Raw genomic sequence first — 20138 nt, 5'->3', positions numbered from 1 at the left:
CCACACTGTTCCAGGGTCGCCAGCCTCCATTTCCCGGCGTCCCATTGGAGCCGCTACGAACTGTTGTTTTCCTGCTCAGGCGCGGCTAGTTCAAGTTGCCATAGCAGGGAAACCGGGACGGTAACGCGGAAAACTGTTCTCCGGAAAGCTACCAGTGGACCCCGTGTAACGGAGTTCTAGCGGCAGTAAGACGCCCTCTGCTCCCGCGGAGGAGAGACAGCGTGCCGCTGTGTTCACGGGTTGGCCACCACGCTAAATCACGGGGCTAACGTTGGGTTAGCTAGCTAACGGTAACAGTAGTTGTCGGACCACTTGTTGCTCGTTGGAGCATCACGTTCGAGAGGAGGGCAAGTGGTCTGCTGCTCGGATAGCTTTCTGTGTCCACGGGTTGTTAAGGCAACGATGACAAAGCGCCCGTTTCCGCTCGCTATGCACAATATATACAGTGTAAAAAAAGCTAAAAAGCAGTCCAGTTTGTTTGGTAATCTGATTAACGGGGCAGCCGACAGCTAACGGTGTATGCAGACGAAGCGAGGTCACTGCGGCGTTTCTCCTCGTAAACCGATCTATGGATACTTCCAGTGAGTCCGATTCATACACCAGGACGCGGGGGCACCGGCCTCGGGGGCGTGAAGCTCACCGCATCCCGGGCCGGGACAGGCACAGAGCCAGCAGTGGTGCTGATGGTCGAGCCGATGACATCTCCGAGAAGATCGGCACCCTCGCAAGCACTTTACAGGTAAGTTATACTAAAGTACAGCAGCTCCCTCCGCCCGGGAGGACATGTTGGGTCTGTGAGCACATTCTAGTTTCGCAACTAAAGGCGTTATTTTTCTGCTGCAGGACACCAGTAGGAACTTGACCAAAGTAGACCGGATGCTGGGCCACTACAGGGAGCATACAGATGACCAGGCTGAAGCCATGGCACTGGTCAGACCCCTATTATGTGATTTCATGTGCATATCCATAACGATTCAAAGGCAATACAATACAGAGCTTACACTAATTATGTTCTATTTTAGTCCACCACCTCATTGTTTATTGAGTCATCATTCACGTTCTCAATTTTGTAACTGGGTCTCATGCCTTTATATTTCTCCTCCAGATCTTTTCAGCGATGTAAATTATGTATGTGATATTTATACATTTGTTTTCCCGATTTTCTTTATTTTTGCTTCTTAATGCTTTTAAAATATTCACTGTTTTCTTAGTTTGTTCTTTTATGCCTGATGTTTGTTCCTGCACCAGCTCAGGGAGAACCTGGAGGAGTCAATTTGTCAGCTCCAGACTCAGAGGGGGGGCAGATCCAATGGGGCTCACAGTGCCTCCGCGTCGGCATCCACCCTGCATACCAGTGACCTGGAGGCTTGCTCGGGATCAGGTATTGAGTAAAAGAAAGGATTTTGCTGCCAGCTGTCCCACTCATTGTAGTCTTCGCCCTGGATCATTTGCAAAGGGATAAAACATAAATGCAGATAACACAGAAATAATACATGAAAAGCAACAACAAAAGTGAAAGGAACATTAGAATTTGTTGTGCAGCGAGTTTGTGTTTGGTTCGCCGGCTATTTCTTTTACACTTTATAAAAAATGTAGATCTGTACTTTCAGAAGGCCAGCGGTTCTACCCTACTTCTCCACTGAAGGACTACACCAGCACTCCAGGAAGGAGGAGGAGGTCTCAGTCTGCCAGTGTTCGTTTTTCGGACGCCAACATATCAGCAGACGATGTAAGAATGGAGACAAAAAGCCACTAATCGCTGCCAATTGTTACTGTCATGCAGTGTCAGAAAGTTTCCACAAGAGGGCACACTGGGTCAGGACCGTATATATGATGCTAATCCTGAAAAATCATGGGATTTTATATGAATGAAGTTTTGTTTATGAGAGTATTCAGGTATATATTGTGTTTAGAAGGCCCTATTTATCTTTGATTCCCCTTGTCACAGTGTTTGCAATAAATGTGCATTCTTTAAGGCAGTGATCGTTACCTTTTCCCTTTTGCTTTGCGTGTGTATAATGATGTGTATTCTGTATCTAATTGTGGCTGTCCCACATAGATTCACACTTTGCACCAGTCCCTGAGGGATCTGCGTTGTGACCAGCACAGACTGTCTGATGACCTGGATAGAGAAATCCTCAAGAGAAACAGGTATCTAAATGGACAAAAATCTAGTTTGTTTTGTTTACACATAGTACAAAACTGAATTTCCCAGTCGTAGAGGGGATTTTTAGAACTGAGTTGAACCTCCAACTGGTGTTTTATTATCTTCCATGGTAAAAAGTAGCATCAATAATAATGATAATATATAATTATAATCGCATAATAAAACACTATACTTGATTATTAGACATACACACCAGGGGCTTAATTCTATGTGTTAGACTGAGATTGGGGGCAGTTCTATTGCCTCACAACGGGTTTTCAGCATGGTGACGGCGAGCTCCAGCTAACGGTACTAACGGTTTTGACCTTTGGGTGAACCGGAGGATGGGGAGGGGTCATCGTCTGTAACCACCGAATGAGAGCAGTACAGAGCAGCTATGAGCTCACCAGTGGGACACCAGACAGCAAAGCTCTAGTACAGACACAGAGGGAGAGAGACTTTCTCCTCTGCCCATCTGGACATTACTCTATAGCTTTACAATCATTGTTTACTGCTATATGAATGTTAGACACTGCTCCACTTAAGTAAATGGCCATTTTAAAAAGTAAAAAAGGACAAAGATGTGTCAAATGGTATCTTAGGCCACAGATTTCTGTTTTACAAATATCTTTGCCACTGTCTCATTTATCAACCGAGTGAAATAAAAACAACTGTCACAATGGACATGCACATTGAAAATGAACTAGTTCCTGTTATTAACATTTATTTTGCATAGAAACCAGATGAATCTGTGTTTAAAGGCTACTTCTCTCTTAAAGTTGACAGTAAATGCTCTGGCCGCGCTGCACAGCTCCTTCAGCCACTGGCTGATTCATCTCCGGTGTCTTAGGGAGAGGTACCGCAAGTCCTTCCTCCCCGCTGCTGTCAAGCTGCACAACCAGCTGAGCCCCCAGTAGACCATAAAACCACTCTGAGCACACCGAACATTTTTTGTGAGCTTTTTGTGAGCACATGATCACTTAATCCATGCACCACTGCACTTTCCATGCAATATTCAATATTCAATAGGCACTTTCCATGCAATATTCAATATTCACTCGTATTTCTTTTTTCAGTACTTGTACAATTTCTAATCCATCTGTAAATACAATTTTCTTTTATTCCATCTGTATATTTTTTGTTACATCTGTATATTTTTCTTATTCCATCTGTATATTTTAAATATCAGATTCATCTGTATTTTTTATTCCATCTGTGAATTTGATTCCATCTGTACATTTATTATTATTCTTGTTATTGCTAAAAAAACTTCTGTTATTACCATTCTATTGTTTATTTATATTACTTGTTTCTTTATCTTATTACTATTACTTGTGAGCAGTGCTACTGTAATCCTGTAATTTCCCCACAGAGGGACTAATAAAGGATTATCTTATCTTATCTTAAAAACTGTAGCACCATCTGACCTTCCTAAGTCTGGGCTCTGCCTGCGTATAGATCTTTAGTTTTCAAATCCACTGTCCATCCAAAAAGTTTTTTAACTTTGAAAACAAATGTATAACTCTTCAGGTCTCTGAAATCTCCTTGATGAGAAAGTGCTAAAAGTGTCATTGGCAGCTTCATTAGACGATGCTGGAAAGTTAAAAGGCAGGCAGCAGAGCTTAATTTTAAATTTGACATTTTCAGGTTATTAAGAAATCCACACAAATGGTCCACTATATTATAACATCACAAACTGCGTGACTATTTTTAGTGGAATCACATTATGCATTCACATTTTGATCAATGACGTCCTGGGAAAGAACCTTTCAAAACTCTGCTGTGTGAATGTTTGTATGCGTTTTCTAGGTCTGATATTGACACCCGGCGAGCGATGGAGAGCCTCACAGACAACACGGACTCCCAGAGACATGCCTCAGTGAGTTGTTGCTGTGTATTTCACCACCAGAACTTGAAGCATGCTGTCGAGCTCTGTGAACTTCATTTTAAAGGGACACGTTAGACTTTTCTGGAATGGGGTTGTGTGAGGTACTAATTGATAGTACTACCTACAGAAGATGGCGGTCTGCACGTCCCCAGTTTTGAGAAAGAGACAAGAGTATCGGCACCAAGCAAAGCAAGATACTGCTGCCGATTACCATCACCGTCATTTGACCTCACAGAACACAGGACTTTCTCCTGCAGCCTCGATCGGTTAGGTTGTGTCATTGTGTGACTTTGGTGTTTTAAGGGTCAGTCCGGGTTCACCAAGTCCTCTTCGGTCCTCCTTTTCACATGCTACTTTAGTGATGTCTAACTTAAGCAAATGTATGATTTCCAGGCACATGTCCCCTCACCATCACTGCTTTGACAAATATGCTTCTCCAACATGCATAATATTTTGTTATCTCGTCACGTCTGTGGATGTGTCAAGATTATGGTAATAACTGCCATTTACAGGTGGCTGTGCTGCTTCCTGATTAGACAAGGAATACTTGCATTAATTCGAAAAGATATCTTTTTTTTGTCACCCACATTTTAATTTCCTGTCGAGTCATTTATCATACCCTGCTGCCAAGTTTGCGTGACCTCAGGCCTCATCTCACTGTCTGCAGGTGTCTTCTCGGGTGGAGCGGCGTCTGCAGGAGCTGGAGAGAGAGATGCATCCTGAGCAAAGTGGCGTGGTGAGAGAGAGAAGGCCTGACCAGTGGGCGGCCATGTCTGACAGACTGCAGGAGGTGACACTCCACCTCACCACTCAACTGCTGTTATCCCTCCATCCAACACCTCCTCGCTGACACTGTCATGTTCTCTCACATTCAAAGAGAAGGGCGAAAAATAACCCGGAGACAACATGAAGGCACATCATTCAATGGAGGGAACATAACAATACTTCATTTGAACTTTATTTATCTGGAGACAACACACATTCATTAACAAAAAAGGCAATTCTTTATTTGCTGTACCTGAGCCGGTTGATGTTATAATACAGACAAAACAATATCGAAGCGCGCAGAAGAGCATACATGAAAGGAAACTTAGGAAAAAACTTCACTGAACAGACATACAATTCAAGCACAACTTTACAACAGCCACAACTAAACACACACACATACATACTCACACACACACACACACATATAAAAGGATAAAGCAGTTAAACAAAGGACATGCAGACTTCCAGTACACTCAAAGGACACTAACTGACAGAGCAGATGCTTGATTGAATACGAGACCAGCTGGTCAAGCAACCATCACTGCAATGAATCATTTTAATAATACCAAGAGCAAGTGAATGAAATATATATCTGATTCACCATGAAAAATGTGGCTGCTGCAGATGAAGCGAGCCAGCAGACTTTCCCCCCACATACGACCACCAGCAACAGCAATACATGCCCGTTGCTTATTCTCGAGTAAACATACAGACCACTGACATTTACACCATTTCTGAATGTCCGTGCACAAGCCCTTCTGGTTCCCTTCTCTTGGTACAAAAACATGTAAATGCACTCTTGATGGTGTTAAGAAATGAATGTTGAAACATTCCCAAGTGCTCTCCGTTGCGTAATGACAATAATAACTTTATTTAAATAGCACTTTTAAAAACCGGGTTTACAAAGTGTTTCAACAGATAAGAAAAGCATAAACACGACCCAAATGGCGGCAAACAAAAAAGACCATACCATAAAAGCATTGAACACAACCAAACCAAACAAATCGCCAAAAATAACAGTAGAAAATAAACAAATATATAAAATATACAAACAAACCATAAGAACAAAAGAACTGCATAATAGATCATAAAAAAAACATAAATGGTCAACATCACTTAAAAGCAATTCTATAAAATGGGTTTGAAGAACTGATTTTAAAAGAAGTTGTAAAAGTGATTATTCTTTTCAAAAAACTACTTCAGAGCAGATTACAGAAAACCATGAGTATATAGTTGCTGTGATGATTAATACCCCCCCACTACTCTTAAGCCAGCCCTGGCCCAATTTGGTGTTGCGGCTGGTGTGATCCCATCAAATGGAAGAGATCCGTTTCTTTCTGTGCAGTTTGAACCTTCAGTAGTTTAAGTGTCAAACACAAAATCCGCCTGCTGAGAACTGAAGCAGAATTCTTTTGGTAAACCATTTTTCTTATTTTCATATTCTCAATAAGGAACACTTCTAGCACTTCTGTATTCCGTATTTCCCAACAGGTCAGAATAAGTACAAAAAAAAGCATCCCTTAGGCTTTGATATCGAAAATACTAAATTGATAGAACAATAAGAAATAAAACTGGCACATCAGGGGGATGTTGAATGAGCGTGAGCACGTTTGATGTGCTTCCATTCTCAGACCCTGAAGAAGTGGAGCAGCACCGACACGGCCCCCTCATCTCATACACATCTCGCTCCGTTGGGGTTGTAGCTGATCAAAAACCCGTCGATTTCAGCTATGACTAAAGTGTGACTGTCTCACACACCAGCAGCTTTGTGCTAAACGTTGCTCATGGTGTACACTTGAGTGTGTCCGGATGGAACTTGCGCAACATAAACACACACATCTACATATCGTGCATCCCATGTACGATGGAGTGTGCCGTACCGTGACCCACCTGTTGTGACAGAAAACACAAACAAAGAAAATCTAAATTTCTGCGCACTTGCTGAGTGTCTTTGTCTTAATCGGAGGGTTTTCGCTGTCATGCACTGCAGTCCTCTCTGGTTTGTTAAAACAGCATTCCCACTGTCCCCTGTCCCTCTTGCTCTGCTTTACGAGACTATAAACCATAACCAGGCAATTACTGTGATGCAGTGCACATGGTCCCTAAGCAAGCGATTGCTACTTTCCTGTATTTCATGCCATTCATGCTTTATTTATTTTTTTACACGTGCATTTGCTTCAAAGCATTAGTCGTGGCGCGAGCTCTGTCATTAGGTGCACTTTAGTGATAAAGAGCCAAAGCTGGATGCATTCAAAGTCAACAAATGCCCACAGCCACAGTAAATAACACGTCATCTTGTAATATTGCGCCTTACATTGCTACTTCCATTCACCAGAACAAATCACCCTTATTAGAGATCATCAGCATAATATACATTATTTTTGCTTTCCTTTTCGAGACTCTCCTGCCTGCTGCAGTTCATCTGTCCACCACAGAGGGGCACTGTGTAGCTGTGTCCACACTGATAACCTTTGGGAGCTAGACTTTTCCACCCTCTTTGTAATGACAGTGGCTTCCAATTCATTTGCATCCCTCTCCTCCGTAGTGCCCTAATGGGACACCAGCAGGACCCAAGGCGATGGAAAATAATGCATTTGTCCAAAAATTAAGGGTAAATAAACAAGCATGAGGACATGAAGAGGAAAATAATCTCTTTTACTACTAAAGAGCAGGAGAGGAGGGAGAGCAGAGGGCACATTTATTCCCCACCAATGGGCCCGCTGTGATGTGAATCAAATAGATGATGAGTCACTTGGGTAGATGTTATTGCTAGCAGCCGGTAATTCATCATCACAGCCTGCTTGGAGTGAGTGGGATTGAGTGGGATCTAAGCTCTTGTACAAATCCACCATGATGGCACTACCTCGTTCCAAGAAGATGAGATTGGGGGGAATGCCATGATGTAATGGCACTCTGGTGTTGCATTCTTATTCTACTCTCATGCGTGTGCTCTTATAATGATATTGTGGCCTGTATTTGGTAGACTTCAGGGAGACGCCGAGCTCCATCCCAGGAGAGAGAGGACGCGGTGGCAGCCAGGCTACCGAGAGCAGGCCAGGAGAAGGTGAATATGTTTAGTCTCAGGGAAATGTTATATATTCAAAATAAGTAAAAACATTGGGTTAGAATACCTTGGTGCGATGAACGTTTGCCTTAATAAATGTTGTACATTTTCCCTCCATCCTTTTACTGAACTAATAGTTACCATTCATAGTCTTGCTCAGGCAGTTATTTAATGTACAACTTTTAATCTGAAATTGACACATTAAAACGTCCTAATGGTGTTATACTTGTGCCTTTAACTCAATTTGTATACAGTCTGAATTCTTCCCGCTGTAGGTGATGCTCAATTGAAACCTTTGACAGCTGTCTCTTGCTTCCTCTCGAGCATTTCTTCATCATGTGTCGTCCTGACGTTGTTGTTGTTGTTACACTGTCCTCAGATGGAGCATGAACTGGAGGGAGCTAGACGACTACTTGAACGGTCTGAGGAAAACAGAGAAGCCCTTGCTCACCAGGTTTGCTTGTGTGTGTGTGTGTTCTCCACCTGATTTTACATGCAGATGTACAGTAAACCCCAGGAGACGAAGCAATAATCGGTGCAGCATCTTTTTAGAGATCACCAGACAGTCACACATCTTTCTCTGTGTCTGCCTCCAGGTGGAGGACATGCGCGGTGAACTGCTGAGGATGAAGAACGAGAAGACTGAGCTTCAGCTGAAGACTTCTCAGCCCATTGCTCAGCCGCAAGGCAACCACGCTTTCCGGGAGGAGGGGAGTGGTGGGCAGAGAGGCGCAGGTACTAAATCTATGTCTGGTCTGTGGAGGGGAGGAAGAGGATCAGCAACAGGAAGACAGAGAGGATTTGGATGCAGGCTAAATGGAACCCATCCATTTAACCTGCATCTAAATCCACTCTGCAAACGATTGCTATGACAACTCTGTAAGTAACCATAGAAATAGCTGACATTATGTCTAAGAGAGAAAATTAGGAGTAACTATAGTGAAAATCTTCCCTGTCAATGCCCCACTGTTTATTTATTTGGGTTTACGGTATTGAATTCAGAGCATCAAAGGAACTTAAATAGACAATAGAACTTAAATTGAAAATGACAGCTTCTTATAAAAATGTTTCCAGTTTTATAGTAGTTCAATTCTAAATATAATTTAGGGTTGAATCTGTATTTGACATAGTACAACACATGGTAAAATATTTTATGATGACATTATTTAGTATTTGTATATCAACTTCCGTGTTTGTAGAGAATCCTTCATTCGCATAATTTCTCATTTCATATCTATATTCTGTTCATGTCTACTAACGCCGGGGCTGCTCCAACACCGTGTCTACTACCGAACACTTTACAAAGTACACTGCAATACAGTGCACTCCAATACAGTGCGCTAACATCTGTCGTGCACTGTGTCGCTGGTAAGCGCTGTATCAAATGGAACACTTACGTTAACCAGTTGGCGGAAGTGACGTCCGCAAATCTGCTCGTGACCCCTTTCTCCACCCCATGTGGAAACTGCGACACCTCCACAATCGCAGCAGGAGGATATAAATAAATTAATGAAAAGCTGGCGAACGGGCTCCTCCTCTTCGTAGCCATGTCGCCCGTTTAGTGTGAGTAGTGTCCATCGTTTTACTCTGCATTTTTTGATCGTTTGCAGCGCGCCACACGGGTACTTTCAGTGCACTGAATTCTGCTGGTTTTGTCAGTGTGGCGCCCTAAGCACTCGTTCAGTAGTAGACACGGCCGAGTGAAGTGATTGACATATGAGCTCCCTCTATAGGAAGTAAAGAGGTAGAACAAATTCAGAGCACGGCCAGGAAATAAGTCCAGTGTGTAGTGTATTTTGTATGATAATCAATCTGCCATCTATAATGTGTTGTACAACACTTTATTTATGTGCCTGCATGGGTCCATGCATAGATCGTCTGCAGAAAGAGATAGCCGAGCTGCGAGCCCAGCTGCACGCGGCCTCAGTCGTCAGCGAGGTCGCAGAACTGAAAAGGGCTCTGGATCGAAAGGAGAAGGAGCGGGTCCAACTCAGCTTCCAGGTGGAGGTGTGTATGAGAGAAGTTGTGTGATTGTGGGTATGTATATAGAACCTACAAGAGCTCATAACACCAGTGATTCAGAGAATGCATTGCATCTCATTCCTTTGTCATCCACGTGTCTGTCTCTGCAGAATAGCCTTAGGAATAGATGCGCTGAGGGTTTCTCAGCAGGAGTGCAAACGAACACACGGGAAGCATGCTTTTGACTTTGCCCCTGTTGGCGTCTCCACCCTGAGCTAGGTTATTTCAGTTTGTCGGGTGCCTCTCATCCGTGGTCGCGTCCTCCGCCAACTCCATGCTCTTTCATCCTCTTAAAATCGTCACATGAAGTGTGTCGGAAGAGGAAATCAGAAGTCAACTGGCAGCCGTTTATCCTTCGGAAACTGGTGCGATGTGTCTGTAACAAGACATAAAAACAAAACACATTCCCTTTGCTGAGCAGGGGTATTCAAGGTATCAATAAAATGTTCGTAGAAATAGCTGCACTTTAAAGCATTGGCACATTCCTCTAATCTCTGATTTCTTTCACCGAAAATGTGTTTAAACTCCCACGCTTCCCTTATTGCAGAGTAGGTGTTAAAATATGAAGAAGGTGTTTGCATGTATCACCTGGGGCGTCTCTTATGGTTTTTTAAGTCTGGATCAGAATAGACATTGGAAATGTTTAATTTTAACGGTAAATGAGCAAAAATGAAGTATAATGAGGAGAATAGGGTGGAAGATTCAATTTCCCAGCGACTGAATTTATATACACTCTAATAGGCCTATGACTAATCCGTCTATGACTAATTACTCCTAACTGGCTGTCTTATTCAGTATAAATACCTAAACGGCACCAGGCTAACTTTACTTGCCGTTACTTGAGACTTCAATCAAACTGGAAACTTCAAAGTGATTGTGATTTTCTTGTGGAGAATGAAGCTAATCCAGTGCAACTCTCCTTTCAGACGACTTTTCAGACCAGCCGTGCAGATAATCCAATAGTGGGCAGCATGACAGTCTCAACCTTCTTTGACCTTTCCGCCTTTGCCTTTTGTTCTGTTCTTTGCTCTCAAAACCTGTTCTTTACTGTTGATCTTTTTTTTAATCTCTCATACCTATTTATGTCTTTTTCTCTTGCTCCCATCGCCCTAACCCATTCCTGCACACCCCTACGTCTCACTGTCTCTTGCCTCTCTGTCGTTTTGCTCCCATTAACGGTAGTAGTAGACATACACACACACACACACACACACACACACACACACACACACACAGTCCTTGACCTTTCTCTGTTCTATATACCAGGACTTGTCATCAGACCTGGCGCGGCGGGAGCAGCAACAGCTCCGAATGCTGGAACAGTTGAGGGAGATGCAGGTATTTTCATATTATCACACTGTAATTCATTAGCGCAGAGGTGATTTACATCAAGGACTGTTAACATATGATGCACCATTTGAATTGGATGCAGGCTGTGAGCAGTGTGTCATTCTGGGCCACAGGTCCTTTTGAACTTGGGACATTTTAGCATTGGGATTGTTAAAACTGACAAATGATAAAGAATCAATGTACACTTTAGTATTCCATTCGCTCATCCTTCCAGAGCCGAGGCCAGGCAGAGAGGAGGGAGACGGAGGCATTGCTCCAGGAGAGCACGAGGAGCAGAGACGAACTGAAGACCAGGGCCCAGGAGGCCGTGCGTCAGTGGAGGGCAAAGTGCAGGAGACTGCAGAAGGAGCTGGAGGAGGTGAGCGCCCGGGCTGCGGTCCTCAGTGACGAGGCCTCACAGGTCGGTTAAGGCAGATCCATGCATTACAGGGCTGTTGACTCCACAGCAGACACTAGCAGCTGTGGCTGAGGAATTTCTGCTCTTTAGAATGTTGAAACCAGTTTATCTTTACAACTCATCGAGTCAAGTGGACTGACCTGTCATATGTCAAGATGTTACTGGAGCATGGAGTAGAATTGTGCATCACTGCATTTGAAGTGAGAAAAAAAATCGGGTTATCTCAGCTTGGCATTGAAACTCAATTCTAAAGGCAACTTTTTTCATTCAAGTATTTGGACGCACCAAGAATATTGACAAAGAACTCGCTGGTCTCCTGCTCAGAAAGTTTTATGAGGTAAAGCCTACGAGCAGCCTGACTTAAAAATGTACAATATGGATTGATTAATAAACAAACTTGTGCCGTTGGTAACAGAAAAGCAACACTATGATTATTATACATTAGCTCGAGTAAAACTACCGTGGTGTCTGGGTCAACTGTAGTCAAGATAAAAATCCCAACTGCTTCGTAGTCGGCTGCTTTTTTGTTCCTGTTGGCAGTTGTCGTTCTTCTGGCCTCATTTTTTAAATGAAGTAAAAGCTTTCAGCTGTTTCACAGAATGCAACAAAAGTTTACCTGACTGATACGTGGACTGTGCGCATGGCCTCCAAGCAGTCTCAAAGATACCGGATGCCGCTGCTGGGCTAAAAGCTAGCCAGCTAGCAGCTCGGTCAACAAAAACAAACTGTCTTTGTTGCATTTGCTGAACGGTGGACTCTGGCTCATGCATACCTGCTTTGACTTTGGCAGTGTGTTCTAAAAAGTAAAGTAATCAATAATGTCTGTACTGAGATGCATTCCTCAGCTCCAGCAGTAGACTGATCTATAGCGACGCCCCTGGCAGCAAGAATAAAACCAAACTTATATCAGCCAAACTCTCCCTGACGTCTGTGCGTCGTGACAAACGGGCATCAGGGATACAGTGTTTTGAACGTTATGGACACACAATAGCACGGCAATATCTCCTCTGTTAAAGGTGTATTCAGACCAGATTTGAAGCGGATCTCACGTTACTCAGGAGAATACGACCACTTGAGTATTTCTCAACTTGCAAACATTCTCCCTTAACAGCTGATGGGAGGGCTCTTTGTGCAAAGGAAAAGGAGCTTACCTCCATAGATAGCACATAACTTAGCATTATTTATTTCCACCATCCAGCATGACTAAAATAACTACTATCACTATGCGTGTTGTGAATGTCCCAGAAACACGTGTGGGTTCATGATCTTCTTTCTTTGTCCCGTCTCTTTGTCCCTTCTGCAGACGTTGACCACGTATGACTCCGAGAAGTTTGTCCTCCGTTTCTGAATCTCGGTGAAGTCAGGAGAATCTAATTGCATATTCACATCTGTTTGTGTCGTTGCATCGACTTGTAATTGTTGTGCTTTGTCTTTTGTCTTAACACACCTCCACACAGAGGCTATAGATTTGTGTTACAATAAAGATGTGGCCCACATTCAATTCTAGATCGCAACGTTTCAGAGAAAATAAATCAACAGCCTCCCATCACTGGGGAAATACAGATGTTAAACTATTTATGAGTTTGTTTCTGGTCCAGTTCTTTCATGGTAGAAATGGACTGGAAAAGCAGCACCATCTGTGCCTTTGCATTGTAATGTTTGGAAAGAGGAGATATGAGCACGTCTGTTGTAATCCATATGTATGTGTGTCGCACGGTGAAGAGAAGGATTCTGGTCCCAAATTTAGGAAAGAATGAAAGGAAAAGGCTGTTTATAACTAGAATACCTAAAACACAAGTCATGAGAAATGTTCCGGATGCATGCCTTTCTCTGTTCATTTGAATTTGAATTCATACTTTGTTTTATCTAAATAGCAGTGGGTTTTGTGTCAAAGTCAGATTAGAACTCTTGAATATTGTCTTTTTAATAGCTTAATAAAGATATAACCAAACATGAAGTCAAGTGGCCTGAGTACCTTTTTAAGGTACTGCGTGTTGCAGTGCTTGTGCTCTGTTAAATACTTAAAGGCTGACAATGATTATTAGCTTGAAAGTCACCTCAGTGATTTCCATTCTGTTTGAACTGAGTGAGTCACCGCCAAACTCTCCGTCAGCAGCTCGCTACTCTCAGGCAGGCAGACGGACAGACTCCCACCTGGCTTACTCGACGTGACGCGAATTAATTACAAAATGATTTCTGCCCCCTTAATGAATTAGGGGAGAGAATCAAGTGCTCAATTAAATGATTAGGTTCTGAGCTACAGCAAAGTCTTTGCAAATTCCAGTCAAAGCCTGAGTATTAGAAGCAATCTGCCTTGAACAGACCTGACCATTGTCCCTTATCAGGAAGCTGAGAGCGACCATTTTCCTATCGGTGCAAGAGCTGGTACTGCATATGTTTCTCTGCCTCTGTCACTCTTTCTCTTTCTCTCATCATTATTGTTAGAGCTCCTTTTTGTACAACATCTTCCACCTCTTCATTTGTCATTCTTCGTTTCCCTTCTCCCTTCCCCTCCCCCGACTCTGGCCCTGTTTTGCCCCTGCTCTCTCGTCCTCCCTCCAGGCAGCCAGGGAAAAGGAGAGCTCCCAGGCCCAGCTGAAGGCGCTAAACCAGCAGACCGAGGCGGCCCGCAGGGAGCTCGCTGAGATCCTCGGGCGTTTGGCCCAGCGCGAAGAGGAGCTCCACCGCAGGGGCGTGGAGCTGTCCGAGACCCGCCAGCGCCAGTTATCACTGGAGCAGGAAATCCGGGAGGTATGGGGTTGAGCAACCACGAATCAGAAATATCTTTCCGCCCACGAGGGACACGCACAAAAGTATACATAAAGGATCAAAGACCCAGTCTTTGGTCCACAGTGTGCATTTAGAAATGTGTCATTCCATCAGGCTGCAAGTCTAGAACATTGATTGGAGACCAGTTTGACTCATCTTTTTACAAATGACAGCAGTCAGCACGGCGGTAAAAATCTAACTACCACCATGAAATATGCAGAATGTGTGTCATGTAACAATGACACCTCTACTAGGCAGCATGCGTTGACGTTGTGCAAAGGTAGACATATCAATTCTGTTTTGAGAAGTGCATTTTTTTTTATGGTTTCAAGCACATTAGCATTTGTGCACAGATCTCAGTATAACTACAGTCATGGCTGAAGTTTAGATTGAATTCTTTTGCCAGACTAATTTGTCATGTTCAGTTTAAAGTATTATCAAAGTCAAGAGGAGAAAACCTCTGCTCTAGAGTCATTAAAAGAGCTTTGATCAGGCTAGCGGATTCTAACTCTAGGTGAGGGAGGCCTCAGCTGCCCTGGAGGAGGAGACTCAGCGCCTGGCTGCTGCCCAGACCAGACTGAGAGAGGAAAACCAGAGACTGGAGGAACGAGCTGACACTCATGTCCGTCGCTGTCAGAGGGACCAGGACACGCAGGCCGAGCTCCAGGCCGCCTTAAAGCATATGACCTCCACCCACGCTCAGCTAATCCAGAGGTTAGCTGAGGAGGAGAGCTCCAAGCAGAAGCTCCAGAAGGGCTTCTCGGAGCTCCAGGCAAAGCTGACAGCAGTGCAGGAGGAGCGGGCTGCCCTGGGGAAGCAGCTGCACCTGGAGAGAACAGTTCATCAGACAGAACTGGACAGCACAAAGGCGATGTTGGAGGACAGCAGGACAAAGAAGTATTGTGAAGTGCAGGACAGGCTCAAGCTGTGCCACCAGGAGAGGGATGAAATATTGGCACACCTGAAGGAGGTTAAGGTAAGCCCTTTTTATGAATACTAGTATTTATTCCATAAAGGAAATGTGCAGTGAATGGGCTTGGCATTTGGTATACACCTATACAAATATACCTATTTGCTTTTTTGCTTAAAATTTGATAATACACTCTCTACAGTAAATATGTAGCTGGAGCCAGCATCCAGCTAAGCTTAGTTTAGCATTAAGATTGAAAACAGCAAGCCTGACCCTGTCCAGAGGTCTGGAAACAGCAGCCTGGCATCTGGTCTAAGCATGGCATCTGTCATAGTCACCTCAGTCTTTGTATAGATTGAACACAGATTGTCTTAAATAAGCTTTGGAGCAGCTAGTAAGAGAATAAGCCGTGTTCAAAGTACAAGAGAGTCAAGGAAGGCTCAGCTCCATCTAAATATAAACAACGTTTGGCCTCATGGTAAATGAACCAGTGTAGCTCCTCTGTCGTCTTCCACCACTTAAAGCGCTTTTACACAACATTCCAGCCTATTCATACCCTGATGGCAGGGCCACCTGCCCACCTGGACCAACATTCACACACCGTAGGCACAGCCTCAGGAGAAATTTGGGGTCAAGTGTCTTGCCCAAGGCCACATGACATGGACTAGCGCAATGACATATTAGTATGGAAACAGGCTATTCTTTGTAGTATTTAGTATTAGAGGTTAGTTTATTAAGTATACAACTGATGCTTGTGCTTCCTCAATAATGATACATGTATGCAATTTATTTTTGATTAAACAATTTTATTGCCTTCCAAAAAACACAAAACCACCCACTCACCAAATCGTCATGAGCGTCACCGTTGCTGCTGTGGTGTCTGTGGAACTTGTTTCACTATGAGAATTTGATCCTTGCAGTCCGGTAACATTTGGAAGGTCTACAAGAGCCGATGGTGGCGTTATTTTATCCCCATCCAAGTTGTCATCGGGTTAAGGGGGAAGTCTCTGGTGTGCAGGCCACTAACGTTCTGCAGCAGTGAGATGGCCAGCAGAAGGGGTCGGATATACTGTATGTAGTCATCCCTCACCGCTCCGCCCAGTCTAATAATGAACTATTGTGTATTAAAAACCAGAGGTTCTCTAACTGTTTTGGACCAACGCCCCCCTTTTCCATTATCCAGGTGCCTCACTGCTCTCATTACTTCAAATAATGGTCTAATTGTCTCCCCTGAATATTAGTGGTGATTATTCAATGTTATATCATTAAATGTTATCAGTTTCCCAGGCAGCCGAAAAGCAATGTGAATATAGATTATATTTCACCCAAGATATGTTGAAACTCTAACACTTAATTTTCTGCATTCTGCTGAGTTTCTATGCACCAATTTATGTGGTGCTCGTGGTCAGGCGACTGCTTGCACAACAGTTGACATAGAAGAACACTCTGCGGCACCTCTACATCCAGTGTGAAGCCATTGTAAAGTATTTATCTATTATGTGTTGAGTCAACACATAAAGGTATGCTTTCGTCCTTTTCTGTGTGTCTTCTCTGGGGAAGTAACCTCTCTTAATGTGCACGTGTCACCTCTTCACCTCAAAAATACATGAATTCCTCTGAATTCATGTTTAAACGCCCTGGAAAGCTTGTGTGTTTCAGCAAGATGTCTGCTCTTGTGTAACACTTTAAAGACGACATATCTGTGTGCTCTAAGGAAGTTTTTATATTTTGTGGAAGAAAGTTTGTAATAATACGAGAATAAATTCATAATATTTCAAGAAACAAATGTGCCCTTCGGTCTAATGTGATGTGCATTATATTATTGCTCAGCGCTCTGCCGGTGTGTGACAGACACAGAACTCGGTCACGGCTGTGCACTGCTCTTCATCTGGATGGGGTGAAGCTAGAGAAGATGGTGGATCGAGTCTCCCCCCCCCCATAGAACACCAGAAATATTGCTTCCAGTGTCCCCCCGACACCTTCTATATAGCACCGTTTGATGCACCCTTGGGACCCATTTGATCCATCCTATACACTAGGATGGATCAAATGGTGAAGTACAAGTTCTCCGTGTGCTGTGCTGTGTGCATGTGTGACCCAGCATTTGGTTTGATTTACATGGGTTATGTATCACAAAATGTCTGAAGTCTTTTGAGACGTCGGGGTCATAAGCCAAGCAAAGAGTGATCTTTTTTCTTTACACCTGGGCTCAGATCACAGAGTGCCATACTCTAATTGACATTTACAGAATCATTGGCACACTCTTCGGATTCAGCACAGGGTAACGCGCCTCAGCCACTGAACATCTGGCATATTTACGACTCAGCGAGACACAGACATCCTCCTCATTCAGAGTAATCTTCCTCAGCGGCCTGGCTCTGTCCTCTGAGCGCGGGTGAATCGAGGATAGCTGAGCTCCTTCGAGTGTGTGGGGCCCCGTGGATCCTTATGGCCATTCCAAAGCTCCAAGCGTGAATATTAAAAAAAAACCGATATCAGAACCTCAGACGTCTCACCAAGGCAGTGCTGGAGATAGGGGGCCTCCTCTTGACTTCCTCCCCCTGTGTCCTCCCCGCCTCCCCAATTCCATATCTCCAATGATGAGCCCTCCCGGGTACATTGTTTCTTAAGGGGCATGGTCCTCCCTGATATGGTTGAGCTTAGCCCATTAGCGGCGCTGAATGGCATTAATATCTGACATAGCTCATTGTAATGGTGTCATTTCCCAGCGCGGTAAGGACAAGGGCGTTTGCTAGAATGTTTTAAAGTACCAGCCTACGGGTGCTGCAGATGTCCCTCTGAAGCCCACCCAATATTCACATAGCACAGCCAGAGGCCTGCATTATGATTTTGATACAGTCAACTGTCAGAAAAAGCTTGAAATATTCTTATTTTCTTGTCCTTGTCCCCTCACTCTTGATTCCTCCTCCACTCTATCTTTTTCTCTCGCTGTCTCTCTCTGTCTTAATCCCTTTCTTTCTGCCTCCCTCCAGTTCTAATTTTGCATTTTCCATGTCTTTTTTCTCTCTTCTCACTTCCAGCAGTTCTGTTTTTTTTTCTTTGTCTGTGTCACTCCTGTCACTCCCAGTCCTCAACCATTGTTGTTCATTCCACTTTACAATATCTTCAGCTGTGTGTGGTGATGTGATCATTGTAGATAGATAGCTTATGTCTGAGATTGGGTTTTCCTTGGCAAGCTTCAGCTGGACTGACACATGAATTAAGGATTTAGATTCAACGTTTGAGATAGATTTGACATGATTCCAGAGTTCGGAAATGGCATTTACCCGTTCACTTACATGATATTCTCTGTGCGGCACGAAATGTCATGTCAGACCTTATTGTGAATTCACCCAGTACCTGCTCGATGTGACTGAAGATCTTTCTCAAATTGTTCGGGTTCACTGGCAGATGTGGCATTCTGTACATATGATCATCAAAGCAGCATTTATGTCAATGAAATGGCTACTTTGAAATCATATGTGCACGGTGTCATGATTTCTCACTGTATATTCTAGAGTATGAACATCACAAGAAAAACAATTGCAACCTGCTTTAAGTTGATAGATTGTTGCTGCAGATGAACCATCGGTCCTTATTTTCTCTGATTATTGCCCGTGTACCATGGCCTTAAACTCAACCCTTCTCCACCAGGCAGATGCAGCCTCAGACAAGGAGCTGTGTGGGGTGCTGCGCCTCAAGCTGGACAGGATGAAGGATGAGTGTGATAAGCTGGCAGCACAGCTGAGCACCAAAGACGAGGCACACGCACTTTCCCACAGAAAGTACCAGCTCCTCAAACAGGAACTGGATGACAAAGTAAGCCTGTCTCCCTTAGCCAAGTTTTTCAAACATACTGACTTATATTAAAAGCGGGGATACTTCCAATAATATTTATGCCGATTCTAATTAATCGTGACAGATAAAGTCCAAGGACATTGACAAGAAAGACAACTAAACGTGCAGATACGAGTGCCATCCGAAGCCGTTCCATTTTTAATAGAACCATGCTCGTCACTGGATGTGTCTTTCACATTGTTACTTTGCCACCTTATCTGAAACCATTTGTGTTGCACACAAGGGGAGAACCACAACACATTTGCCTCAGTAAAGATAACCACATTGTGCATCTCTAGTGTAAAGAACCGGCTCTTTGTGCAGCGCTCAGAAAGTATTTTCTTTGTTTGGTTGTTTTGTAATCAAACGCTGGATACAATACGACCGCTACAGGAAGCATCACAGCCATGTTCAAACGTTGACCTTTAAGGACACTGCGTCCGTGCTTCCTTCCTGGCATTAAGATCTGGGATATCTGTAAAGTCACATGACCAGATAAACCTACAGATAGTTTAAAAAAGGTAAGGGGTGCTAAATCAGCACTATTTTTAAAGGGCCTCTATCAATACGTCCCTGGGTGTTTTACAACAGCAGATGAAGTATTGGAACCCTATGCACTTCTCTGGCAGGCCTTTGATAAGTCTCATGGGGCTCTGAGGGGATCATGTATTGATTGAAAGTGGGTGAATGGGGAATAGGGGACTCTTATTATTGTAGCATGGGTGGTTTATCTTCCTAGAGACAGGATAATGATCCATGGTCCCTGGGCATCAGTTGATTCCTATGCCTCGGCTGTATTGATCTACTGTGTCCTGGTAGGGACACTGAAACTGTTGGCAGTGCAGGTCAGAGGAGGAAACTTAACTCTGTGTGTTTTGTGTGAGTGGAAAGGGAATCTCTCTCTTATAGACAAGCGGTGTTTGTCTTCCTGCATGTGTATTATCGAGTAAACCGTTCAATTGATCATGTAACAAGCAAACCTGGACG

General features: G+C 43.7%; 1 protein-coding gene across 2 annotated transcripts in view; it reads left to right on the top strand.

Moving 5' to 3' along the window:
• Window positions 1–60: 60 nt before the first annotated feature.
• The window catches only part of LOC137785340 (centrosomal protein of 128 kDa), a 41354-nt gene continuing 21276 nt past the window's right edge, over window positions 61–20138 (top strand). For both annotated transcript variants that reach the window (XM_068576481.1, XM_068576480.1), the window contains exons 1-16: window positions 61–739; window positions 844–930; window positions 1249–1381; window positions 1611–1729; window positions 2060–2151; window positions 3956–4025; window positions 4702–4824; window positions 7786–7866; window positions 8246–8320; window positions 8463–8601; window positions 9740–9873; window positions 11155–11226; window positions 11453–11596; window positions 14198–14386; window positions 14919–15380; window positions 18969–19133. In XM_068576481.1, the coding sequence (XP_068432582.1) occupies window positions 569–739; window positions 844–930; window positions 1249–1381; window positions 1611–1729; window positions 2060–2151; window positions 3956–4025; window positions 4702–4824; window positions 7786–7866; window positions 8246–8320; window positions 8463–8601; window positions 9740–9873; window positions 11155–11226; window positions 11453–11596; window positions 14198–14386; window positions 14919–15380; window positions 18969–19133 (2256 nt within the window). In that variant the 5' untranslated portion in view covers window positions 61–568. The remainder of the gene's footprint in view (window positions 740–843; window positions 931–1248; window positions 1382–1610; window positions 1730–2059; window positions 2152–3955; window positions 4026–4701; window positions 4825–7785; window positions 7867–8245; window positions 8321–8462; window positions 8602–9739; window positions 9874–11154; window positions 11227–11452; window positions 11597–14197; window positions 14387–14918; window positions 15381–18968; window positions 19134–20138) is intronic.

The sequence above is a fragment of the Clinocottus analis genome, unplaced genomic scaffold (assembly GCF_023055335.1).
Source record: "Clinocottus analis isolate CAN_PGR_092001 unplaced genomic scaffold, fCliAna1.0.p SCAF_15, whole genome shotgun sequence".
In the NCBI taxonomy this organism is placed as follows: domain Eukaryota; kingdom Metazoa; phylum Chordata; class Actinopteri; order Perciformes; family Cottidae; genus Clinocottus; species Clinocottus analis.
This window is presented reverse-complemented; position numbering and strand designations above follow the sequence as displayed.